Source organism: Heloderma suspectum, chromosome 1 (assembly GCF_057233095.1).
Source record: "Heloderma suspectum isolate Gila_16-S chromosome 1, 16-S_ref, whole genome shotgun sequence".
NCBI lineage: Eukaryota > Metazoa > Chordata > Lepidosauria > Squamata > Helodermatidae > Heloderma > Heloderma suspectum.
In genome coordinates this window covers 279,820,219-279,832,920 of record NC_139458.1, presented here as the reverse complement: position 1 = coordinate 279,832,920, position 12,702 = coordinate 279,820,219, and the positions used below count along the sequence as shown (strand labels likewise).

The following is a 12,702-nucleotide window of genomic DNA, read 5'->3' as shown; positions in this document are numbered from 1 at the left end:
AGGTCCAGCTATGCCTACCCTTGATGCTGACCCTGAAACTGTTAGTACTGCATAAATTGATATACAATTAGCCGTGCCCAAACTGTACAGAATTAAACTCTGAAACAAATTGCATAACTGGCATCTCTCTCTCTCTCTCCTTCACTTACACACACACACACACACACCCTTTACAGTTCAGGTATTGTAGCTCCACAGAGTGTGACATCCATAGGCATATTAAGCACAAAAGAAAACAAGAGATGCATACTATTTTGTTAATTTGGGCTGTTTTATGTTTGCTGTCTAGTCCCCTATCCTTTTTCCATTGCATGCAACTTGCAATTTTAAAGAACGTCCTTTTCCTGATGTGCATTTTTCCAACAGCACATTTCATATAATTGCATTAGCATGCATATCACAAGGCCAATTTCCCATCCTGTAATTGTTTGTCTCTGGCCCCACTTCTCTCCATCATCCCCTGTGAGCCTTACCTTGTTTAGCAGAACTTCCAGCCAAAGTCACTAAACTATGCCACCTCTCACTGAAAGGGAAATGTTAGTCTATTTTCTAATTTACCATTACTGAGTCACATCTTCCCTATTCCATTGGTTTGGGGGGAATAGCGGGGTGGGGTCAGAATAGACTAAGTGCACAATCCTATCGGGATAGGCGGCCAATTGCATATACAATGCAGAGCAGGAGCAGCACAGAGGGATCTTCTCCTCCATGCTTCAGCCGTCCTGCATTCGTTGGCTTCAGCTATCTAGCCATGGGAAGTCAGAGGCGGGGGGGTGCAGATGCCGGGCGATGCATAGGAAGCATCGGACAGGCACTTCTGCCCTCCCCACCCCGTGGAATGCCCCATTTTCGCTGCTCTGCGCTGCTCTTAGGAGCACAGAGCCAATCTGCACTGCCTGCAAGGCAGCATGGGAGGGTATGGAGGTTGGTTCTCAGGGAACCAACCTTGGAGTGTGGGCTCCGAGGTCCTTTCCCTGGAACTAATCTATCCTATGGCCATCTAGCCGCTGACTAGTGGCCATAGGATTGCACCTTAAAAGGGTGCAATCCTATGCATGTTTAGACAGAAAAAGCATTTTACAATTCCCCTTGTGCCCCTTTGGATGGGCCACCCTGCTCCTTCACAAGCATGGTGGACTGCCCTGCCTCTTTGGCAGGATGGGTCACCCCTCCCCTTACCTTTGTGAGGAGGAGATAGGTACAGCAGGAGGAAAATACTGGTCAAATTGGCAAGTCCTTCTCATGGTGCCCACTATTTCAGTTCTCTTACAATGCCTCTGGAGCCTCATCACATCATCTCTCCACAGGCACTAGGCAGAATTAAACGGGCATTCACCAGCCAGAGCCACCCAGGCTCTGGTGCTAGATGGCACTGGTTCTGCCCGAGTGGCTGTAGCCAGCATTTTGGGTTGTAGAAGGGTCAGTGGTGCTGAGCCTTCCTGAGGGCTTGGGCCATCAGAAATTGCCCAACATTGCCAACTCTTGGGCCTGACTTTACCATAGGTCAGGGGTGTTGAACCTCTTCCAGCTTGAGGGCCGAATTCCATTTTGGAGAAGCTTTTGGAGGCCACATTCCAGTGGTGGGCGGGGCCAAAGGCAAAAGGGACATGGCCAAAATACCAGTATATTTGAGCTTAAAGCTCTTACTGCCTACAACTAATATTTCAACCTTTTTGAATGAGAAAAAAACTGCACAAAAACTGGGAAACAAACCACCAAATGATTGGTGGTAGGGGGAAAAGGGCTGGGACTAACAGAAGCAGGCATGGCCACCTGGGGAACCCCTGAGGGCTGGATTCCCCCCCACCCCAGCCTGAAGTTCTACATATTTGCCATAGATCAAAGGGGTACTCGCTTTGTATTTTACTGAGATTTTTTGAAATAATTTACCATGACTCCATCTAAAAATGTGACCTGTTTATTGTAAATGAGAAGCATTCAAAACAGTGCAAACAATTCTTTGGTAGATTTATTCAGTACAATAAAAATAACTAAGATTTCACTTTTGGTAGGAGTTTTAAAAAAGTAAATAAATATAAAACAATCGCAACTGAAGAAATACTGAGAAAATGATCATTCAGCCATTGGCCACTGTCTCAAAAATGTTACATGAGTTTTTAATCAGCAGAAAATGTAAAAACATATTCATTTGTACAATGTTTGATTTCTTTTAAAACTTTGGAGTAAGTTCTATTTCTTAATCCAGTTTACCACCAGATATTTAGTAGCAATAAATGCTGGAATTTATATCACTTTACATACTATTTGAACAAATACTGATTAGACATCTGCTTTATTTCAGCAAGGGGAACCAGAGGTATGTTTGGTTAAAGCATACACGGAAAAGATATTCTTAAGTGAGTGAGGCTGCAATCCTACACCCACTTCCCTGGAGTAAACCCCACTGAGCACAGTGGGACTTACTTCTGAGCAGGCATGCACAGGATTGCACTGTAAAATACCTGAGCAGGTTGTGTATGTTTTTAACAATACAGCATTGGAAATAAATGGTGATTAGTAACTCTTTAAAACGTCAGCTGGTTTTATATAGCCAGCAACATGCTTCAATTATGGTATCTACCCTCATTTAGAAATCTGTCTGAATGTGTAGGAATTTTAGGTAATAACCTGAAAAGCAAAGCAGTAATTTTAATTTTCAATAAAAAAGAATTTATGTGTACTGAAAGACCAAGAGAGAGGTAATTTCTAAAGTTATGTATGAAACATAAAATATGCTTTCTGCTCTAAGAGCACAAAAGCCAAACCTTTATGGATAAGATTGCCTTACAGTGCAATCCTGTACATGTTTATTTGGTTGTAAGTCCCACTGGGTTTAGTGAGGTTTACTCCCAAGTAAGTGTTCTTAGGATTACAGCTGTAAACAGTTCTTTGAAATACAATTTGTCATCTCATATGTACTCCTGACACATTTTGCTTAACACCATCACTTACAGATGATGTTGCTGCCCCACCAAACAATTTTCCTCGTTAATTTTGCTTTTTGAAGGTGCATATGACATTTATCAAATGAAAAATGCAGACCGCCAGGGAATTATTAAATGGACATTTGGATTATCATACAATTTAGGTACACAATTTGAAAAAAATCCATGAATTTGCCTTTTTTGCGTATGGCATTTAATTCTTTTAATTCCTAATCCCTAAATCCTAATGATTTAAAGTCAGCTGTAGTTTTCTAAAACTACAAAATGAGTTGGGACTTCAAGAAATATGTCTGATTCTATAAAAATTAAGACTTGTTTTATGGATAAGCACCATCAATGAAACCAAGCATGGCTGTCAAATGAGGTATGAGAGTTTTCCTTCACTGAGTGTAATAATACATTTTGGTTATAAAGAGGCAATATTGAAGATACAAAAGTAAACAATGGCAAGTTAATGTAGACAAACATTTGACAGTGCTTTAAAAAAATCTTAAGTGGGCAAAACAGATTCACAAAATAGTAATTACTAACATGATTTTGACACAAGGCCTAAGGTGAAAAACAGGTTCTATGTAAAACTAGGCAACCTTGAAAATGAAACTTATTTTTTTTTAAGGAACAGCTAATCCCTATTTAGTAAGGCTTCTGTCTGATGGATTTTTCACTATCATGCATATCACTCAGTGCTATCCACTAGGCACTGCTTCAGTATAATCTACCCTCTCCCATTTATTTTAAAGAGGCCTACATTTTAAAGGGGCTTTAACAGCATTTAAGGGCTTGTGCCTTTTACCTAAGGATTAGCGTATAACAGTTGTTTTCATTTTCATTATAGTACTATACAGTACCATATGTGCTAGCTTATAAGGAGATACATACACTGTACGAGAAACAAATTTGGCTCTATGACCAAGAAGGGCAGGAATAAGGCATCTTCAATAGCTGTACAACAGGCAGAAATATAACAGATGAAGCTTTCCCCATCCTTGCACCTTGATGCTAGGAAAAGCTGCCTCAATTGGCAGGCAACTGCTGAAGGCACAAGAACCTGCTATAAAAAACAGTGGCAACAAGTCCTGTACAATGCAGGACTTGAATCAGACCTAAATCTGACTCTTGAAAAATGACCCATTCAGACATGATGTAAGACTCTTGCAGTTATTGAAAATGAATGCACTCAGCAGTTACATATATTAGATGCCAGAAAGGGTACTATATATAATTCATTATTTTAATAACCATTTGGTTTATTTCTGTGTTCCTACCTACCTTTACCTTGCAGAAATGGTAAAGGAAACTTGTGTTTGTGTGTTTGTTTCCTCCCCTGTCTGTGCATGAGTTGTGTGAGTATAGCACAATTAACTGTGAAAGAGAGAGGTCTTCAATAAAAAGAGATCTTCCATATAAGCAACCTTGATCCTACATTTTAGCACCTCAAGAAAAATAGCTATGCATTTAAATTTGGCCACAGATGCCTAAATGCATTCAATCATGTTATCATCTGCTCAAGTGTTTCATTGTGCCAAGCTGGTATCTTGAAGTGATAAGCCATATGTCCCCAAGCCATGGGGACATATCTTCTCTTATTGATTGCAGAGCAACGGATGCCTAGCACAGAAGGTGTTGACTGAATACAGGAACTATAATGAGGGGCAGGCTCCATTTGTGTTAGGCTGAACCCACATGGTTCAGCCCTCACATCCATTTTCAATAGCAGGACTCAACCTTGGAACATATGAATTAAGACAAGTGAAAGCATCTCTGAGGAGATGGAAATGTTACCACTTAGTAACTACAGAGAATCTCCATACCCCAAGGGTTACTGGGATATGGTGGTGCTTAAATCAGCAGAATAGGGTGATTCCCTCTCCCCACTCTCCTGCACATCAACCCCCACAAACTCTCAAAATATGCTCTGGAGGGTTGGGGAACCCTCTGGACTGGATTTTGGGAGGGTGCGCAGGGCTGCAGAGGGGATGAAAGGAGAAGAAATTCCACCTGCACACCACTGGATTTTGCCCTACTTTTCTAGAAATAGAGGCAGTCTGCTAGTACCACTGCAGAGTGTCCTCTGGTTTGCAGTGCCAGAGGTGGGGAGCATTACTCCCATCTACTTAGATAGAAGATAGGGACATCTTGTATGTTCCATTCTCTCACAGGAAAGGATAAACATTGCAAATGAGCATGAAAGGTCCAGAAAAATCAGGGAAGTCAACAGTTCAAGCTAAAAATATGCAGCAATCGGGGCAGTCATACTATTGGGCCAAGAAATATATTTTTCCTCTATAGTCAATTACCTAAAAATAGGTGTCTGGGCTTGTTTGTTGTTTGTTTTCCAGCAGTGTCTTTCTTCTCATACGTATACTTGTGAATTAGATAATGTATTGTTTTACATTGCATCCAATTTTTATAGCAGGACTCAGTGGTGTGTTAACATATATTCAGGCACATGATTTCTAATCATCTCATAAAGGAGGGTAATTGCAGTCAGTGGGTAGGAAAACACTTTAATCTTAACACTTTAAGATTGTGGAAGAAATCTATACTACTATAAAGGAAGTGTCACCATCCTTTAGAAGAGGCACCACTGCAGAAAGTGGGGATGAGTGAATGATGTAATGACATAATGCCATGACTAGCTACCTAAGCTGAATGCTAGTTTCAGGAGGACCTCATGACCAAACTAAACATTCTTCCCATCATGCATAGTATAGCATAATAATTTTCCTTACTCTTGTATAAGTGCACATACCCCCAATTCAGATTGGGACCATGGTGCTCCAGAAAGGGAAGGGGAGTTGAACCCTTCCTCCCACCCCCTTTTCTCCTGAAATCCCTCCCCCTGCCGCCAGGTTGAGAATTTAAAAAAGAAGTCTCCATTGACTCCAATGAATTTCGGGGGGGAGGGAATGGGTGGGGGAAGGTTTAAACCTCCCTTCTTAGAGCAATCCAAATCAGGGCCATTTGCGCTTACGCAAGAGAAAGGAAAATAATCATGCATAGCTACGCTATGTGTGATCAGATGAACATTTAGTTTGGCTCTCCGACCAGCTCTATCAAGGTATGAGATAGATGGCAAGCTAGGCATCAGATGTGGGCCAGACAGTATGGGTTCTATTTTGAAAACAAAGCTTTGGCCATCTTTTCATCCAATTAAATGGCACCTGACTTCCTTCCACCAGTGTATGAAGAAATTAAAAAAAAAAAAAACAGCCTGGGAGCCTAAAGCCACTTGACAAAGGCTTCTTTAAAAAGTAGCACCAGTTTTCATTTGTTGAACCTGAGAAGTTTTAACACAAAATTATCCTGACCTGTGCTGTGTATTCCCTTTCAGTACTTGTGTTTTTTCAGTGGGCAAGCAAGTAAAATTATACATTTTCTTACACTGTTACACCATCATTTGAATGCTGTCCTGTAACGTCTTGACTCGCAGTTGTGGTTTTAAGCCTATTGTTACTTGTATTTGCCATCAGCAGATATCCATATGTGACCATTGCAAAGCAGACTTAGGGTTTATTTTCCTTGCTAATAGTTTGTTTTAAGCAGACAGGACAGCAAACTCCTTTGAGCTTCACAGGTGTAGCACAATTATTTGGTGGGCACGATTCCACGTAACAGGTTATCTGGCCAACCTGTATTTGGAGAATCATAGCAACAGTTTAACACATAAACATAAAAATGCCTAATAAATAAAGTCATGCAACATTGCATTATTCAGGAACTACTCCCTACGACAGGTATTATGGCTTGAGTTACAGAGATAGAAACATCAGCAACTACAAGTTCTGAACCCAGGGAAGTTCACTAATACCATCAGTTTCCTACCAAACTAAACCAAACATTAGATCCTTAATCTAATGGTTATTAATGTCAGGCCTATAAAAAGGAATTGTCCCTGACTCACAGGTCTGTCTATGTAATGACAGATTAACAGTGTAATCCTATGCAGATCAGAAGTAAGTAAAATTGCGTTCAATGGGGCTTACACCCAGGAAAATGGGTATAGGATTGCACAGTAAGGGACTCCACCTTCAGCTCAAGGGACACAACAAAAAGGGAAACTCTTCTGGGCAGTGAAGCGCTACATATTTATAGAAATTATGGAGACAGTAATTAACAACTAGTTTATCCTGAAGATAAAGATAATAAGTATAAGGCTGCAATCCTATGCACACTTATCTGGGGGTAAGTGCCATTGAACACAGTGGGACATATGTCCAAGAAAACAGGCATAGGATTGGGGTGTAATACATGTTAAACTATGAAAATGTATGTTCTTCCTACTCACCTTGCATTCACACATGGTGCATGGGTCTTTTTTCCAAGTTTCATTACTGGAATAAGATTTACCCTTTTCATCAGTGCATTCAGTTCTACTGAGCCGTGATTCAAGTTTCTTTATCTGAAGACAGGAAAACCTGGTTTATCCATCTATACCAAAATTGTTTCCATTACCTTGTGTGTGTAATCCAGTAAACCCACTGAGCATATCCTTCTAGTACTCAAATTATATCAAGTTCATTTTACTTAGATACTATGTACTAACAAATATACATATGCAAAGTTGCTTTCAACACTATTAAATGAGATAATGCTAGGCCTATAATTCACATCTTAATTCTAAAAAAACCCATAATATATGGAGAAATACTGCAAGTTTTCCCCTTCATGGATCACTGCCTTGTTGTGGTGAAGGGGCTTGCGTAACTCAGTGAAGCCATAAGCTATGCCATGCAGGGCCACCCAAGACGGGCAGGTCATGGCGGAGAGTTCTGACAAAATGTGGTCCACTGGAGAAGGAAATGGCAACCCACTCCAGTATTCTTGCCAAGAAAACCCCATGGAACGTATCACAAGGCTAAAAGATATGATGCTGGAAGATGAGCCCCTCAGGTCGGAAGGAGTCCAGTATACTACTGGGGAAGAGCAGAGGGAATTTCCAAGTAGCGCCAGAAAGAGTGAAGCGGCTGGGCCAAAGCCGAAAGGACATTCAGCTGTGGATGTGTCTGGTGGTGAAAAGAAAGTCTGATGCTGTAAAGAACAATATTGTTTAGGAACCTGGAATGTCAGATCAATGAATCAAGGTAAGCTGGAGGTGGTCAAACATGAGATGGCAAGATTGAACATCGACATCTTGGGAATCAGCCAACTAAAATGGACAAGCATGGGCAAATTTAATTCAGGTGACCATTATATCTACTACTGTGGGCAAGAATCCCTTAGAAGCAATGGAGTAGCACTCAAAGTCAACAAAAGGGTGGGAAAAGCAGTACTGGGGTACAATCGTAAAAACGATAGAATGATCTCAGTACGAATCCAAGGCAAACCATTCAACATCACAGTAATTCAAGTCTGTGCCCCAACCACTGATGCTGAAGAAGCTGAGGTTGATTGGTTCTATGAAGACCTACAACACCTTCTAGAACTAACACCAAAAAAAGATGTCCTCTTCATCATAGGGGATTGGAATGCTGAAGTAGGAAGTCAAGAAATCACCAGAATAACAGGCAAGCATGGCCTTGGTGTACAAAATGAAGCAGGACAAAGGCTAATAGAGTTTTGCCAAGAGAACACGCTGATCATGGCAAACACTCTTTCCCAACAGCACAAGAGGTGACTCTACACATGGACATCGCCAGATGGTCAATATCGAAATCAGATTGATTATGTCCTTTGCAGCCAAAGATGGAGAAGCTCTATACAGTCAGTCAAAACAAGACCTTGAACTGACTGTGGCTCAGATCATGAGCTTCTTGTTGCAAAATTTCAGCTTAAATTGAAGAACGTAGGGAAAACCACTAAACCATTCAGGTATGACCTAAATCATATCCCTTATGAATATACAGTGGAGGTGAGGAATAGATTTCAGGGATTAGACCTGATAGACAGAGTGCCTGAGGAACTATGGATGGAGGTCCGTAACATTGTTCAGGAGGCAGCAACTCAATCCATCCCAAAGGTGGCTGTCAGAGGAGGCTTTACAAGTAGCTGAGGAAAGAAGGGAAGCGAAAAGCAAGGGAGAAAGGGGAAGATAAATCCAACTGAATGCAGATTTCCAGAGAAGAGCAAGGAGAGACAAGAAGGCCTTCTTAAATGAACAATGCAACGAAATCGAAGAAAACAATAGAATGGGAAAGACTAGAGATCTCTTCAAGAAAATGGGAGATCTCAAGGGAACGTTTTGTGCAAAGATGAGCATGATAAAGGACAAAGAAGGCAGGGACCTAACAGAAGCAGATGAGATTAAGAAGAGGTGGAAAGAATACACAGAAGAACTATACAGGAAAGATCTGTATGTCCCTGATAGCCATGATAGTGCAGTCACTGAACTTGGGCCGGACATCCTCGAGAGTGAAGTCAAGTGGGCCTTAGGAAGCATTACTAACAACAAAGCTAGTGGAGATGACAGTATTCCAGCTGAGCTATTTAAAATCCTAAAAGATGATGCTGTTAAAGTGCTGCACTCAATATGCCAACAAATTTGGAACACTCAACAATGGCCACAAGACTGGAAAAGGTCAGTTTACATTCCAATTCCAAAGAAGGGCAACGTCAAAGGGTATTCAAACTACCGCACAATTGCGCTCATTTCACATGCCAGCAAGGTGATGCTCAAAATCCTACAAGCTAGGCTTCAGCAGTATGTGAACCGAGCTGGGTTTCAAAGCTGGGTTTCAAAGAGGCAGAGGAACTAGAGATAAAATCGCCAACATTCGCTGGATCATGGAGAAAGCAAGAGAATTCCAGAAAAACGTCTATTTCTGCTTCATTGACTAGGCTAAAGCCTTTGATTGTGTGGATCACAACAAACTGTGGCAAATTCTTGAAGAGATGGGAGTGCCAGACCACCTTACCTGTCTCCTGAGAAACCTGTACGAGGGTCAAGAAGCAACAGTAAGAACCGGACATGGAACAACAGATTGGTTCAAAATTGGGAAAGGAGTATGACAAGGCTGTATATTGTCGCCCTGCTTATTTAACTTATATGCAGAGTACATCATGAGAAACGCGGGGTTGGATGAATCACAGGTCGGAATTAAGATTGCTGGGAGAATTATCAACAAGCTCAGATATGCAGACGATACCACCCTAATGGCAGAAAGCGAAGAGGATCTAAACAGCCTCTTGTTGAGGGTGAAAGTGGAGAGTGCAAAAGCTGGTTTGAAACTCAACCTTTAAAAAACTAAAATCATGGCATCTGGCCCCATCACTTCCTGGCATATAAAAGAGGAAGAAATGGAAGCAGTGACAGATTTTATTTTCTTGGGCTCCAAGATCACCACAGATGGTGACTGTAGCTATGAAATTAAAAGAAGCTTGCTCCTTGGGAGGAAAGCTATGGCAAACTTAGACAGCATAGTAAGAAGCAGAGACATCACCTTGCCGACAAAGGTTCGTATAATCAAAGCTATGGTTTTCCCAATAGCAACGTATGGCTGTGAGAGCTGGACTATAAGGAAGGCTGAGCGCCGAAGAATTGATGCTTTCGAACTGTGGTGCTGGAGAAGACTCTTACGAGTCCCCTGAACTGCAAGGAGGTCAAATCAGTCCATCCTAAAGGAAATCAACCCTGACTGCTCATTGGAAGGACAGATACTGAAGCTGAAGCTCAAATATTTTGGCCACCTAATGTGAAGAGAAAACTCCCTGGAAAAGACCCTGATGCTGGGAAAGATTGAAGGCAAAAGGAGAAGGGGATGGCAGAGGATGAGATGGCTAGATAGCATCACCGATGCAATGAATATGGACTTCAGCACACTCCGGGAGACAGCGCAGGACAGGAAGGCCTGGCGTGCTATGGTCCATGGTGCCACGAAGAGTCGGACACGACTGAACGACTGAACAACAACACTGCAAGTTTTATATCTCTCTCTAGCTATCATCTCCTCCTCCCAGTAATTTCCTATCCAAACTGCTAATGAGGTCTAATATCCTGTAGTTTTCCAAGGAGCTCAAGGTAGCCTACCTTTCTTTCACCCCCCCCCACATTTTATCTTCACAACAACCCTGTGAGGTAGGTTAGACTGAGAAATAGTGAGTGGCCCAAGGTCACCCAGTGAGCATCACGGCTGAGCAGGGATATGAACCTGAGTCCCAAACTCTAACCACTATACCATACTGGCTCTCAAGATAATGTCTTGCCTCAATGAAATTACACAGAGCCAGTGTCAGGGTTCCTCTTATGACCTGGACCCCCTGAGCAACTCCTTAAGGATGTCGTGCCTCCTTAAGAGTCCCACTTCCTTCTTTTGAACTTCCCCTTCCTAATAACGTGGGGTTTAGGCTGTAGACATGGGGCGATTGACACTCCAGACACCTGGGGTTTAACACAACAGTTTACTGGTAAATTTAAAACAAGCAGATCACAATTAAGGCTATTTACACAATAGATCGAGTGATACAAAAGGCATTAAGATAAAATAAAAGTTGCAAAATGCAAATTCCTGTACCCTAGCTGCTCTTAGACTCCTCTAGGCTGCTTCTTCCTGCTTTGGTCTTCTGACTTTGCTCTCACTGCTCTGATATTTCTGACTCTCTCTTTTTATATCCTCCTCCCCCAAACTGAAAGTATGGTTTCCAACCTGAAAAAAATGAAATTTAACTAGGGAATTGAAACCGAAATGTAACCAGAGAAATGAAACTACTCTTCTCAGGGACACCCCCTCCCAGCAAAAACTCCAGGCCTCTAAACCTTTCCCCCCCTTTGCCTCTGTAAGCTTCCCCCGTCCCCCTTTGCCTTTGTTGGCCTCAAACCTTCACAGCCAGCAACATAAAACAATTGTATTTATACTATGCATTCTCGCAGTACATGAAAAAGTAAGTCTTTGAGGAGTATGGTTGGAATAGACATTTTCATTTAAAACATATATAAGGAACAACATTTTTAAAAACCTAAGGTTGGATCTTAAGGTGCCACTTTGCATGAACAGAAGGGCATCAGATCCAGAAGAAGCTCCAACTAATTTTCGCTGATTTCCCTCCATTCTGAAGCCCCTGTGCCACCTCCCACACTGTTCTAGAAGGTCAACCAACACCCCACAGCAGACATTCAGAGGAATTGGTGACAATCTTTACCCCCTTCCATTAATGGGTGCTGGGAGCATATTTTCAATTGATTATATTCACTCTTTCATACAACAAACAGGGAATTTACAGCAGCAATCCCACACCCACTTACATGGGAGTAAGGTCACTGTACTCAATGGGACTAACTTCTGAAAAGATATGTATAGGACTGCACAGTAAGTTTTACAATGCAGAAACATTTTGATGCCATACAGTCTAATATTTTCTGAAGAACCTTTTATGTTCACCTGATTTCTGAGGTCTGTAATTGTTTTTTGCATATCTCCAACAAATTCTTTGAAGTCATTCATTATAGGTGCTTTCTTGCGCTCATCAAAGGATGAAATGGTGCTATTAAAAAGTGCATTCTCCCTTGCAAAACTGCAACAAGAAAAAAAAATAACCAACATATTGAACAGGAAAGGTGTCCAATTCGTTTTAAAAATGATTGTTAGTGTGCAGAATATGCTTAATGAATATAGCCAGCATGCTGCATGAATTTTGTGACCTGGCTTGCTGAAAGTGGGAAGTTTAAAGACAGAGTAGGTCAGCCCTAAGAATATCCTACAGAACACTAGAGACGTAGTATATAGATGCTGGATTGCTCAGCCATATAATTCACAGTGTGCCATTACGTAAGTCGCTATCACTCAAGCCTAGTACAGCCTACCTCACAGGGATCTTGTGAAAA

The 12,702-nt window shown here is 41.6% G+C and overlaps 1 protein-coding gene across 4 annotated transcripts in view; it reads right to left on the bottom strand.

The window, feature by feature from the left end:
- Positions 1-1,903: 1,903 nt before the first annotated feature.
- Positions 1,904-12,702, bottom strand: part of PXDN (peroxidasin) — a 112,022-nt gene continuing 101,223 nt past the window's right edge. For all 4 annotated transcript variants that reach the window (XM_084826729.1, XM_084826728.1, XM_084826727.1 and 1 more), the window contains 3 exons: positions 12,260-12,392; positions 7,234-7,347; positions 1,904-6,577 (listed from right to left, as the gene is read on the bottom strand). In XM_084826729.1, the coding sequence (XP_084682855.1) occupies positions 6,452-6,577; positions 7,234-7,347; positions 12,260-12,392 (373 nt within the window). In that variant the 3' untranslated portion in view covers positions 1,904-6,451. The remainder of the gene's footprint in view (positions 6,578-7,233; positions 7,348-12,259; positions 12,393-12,702) is intronic.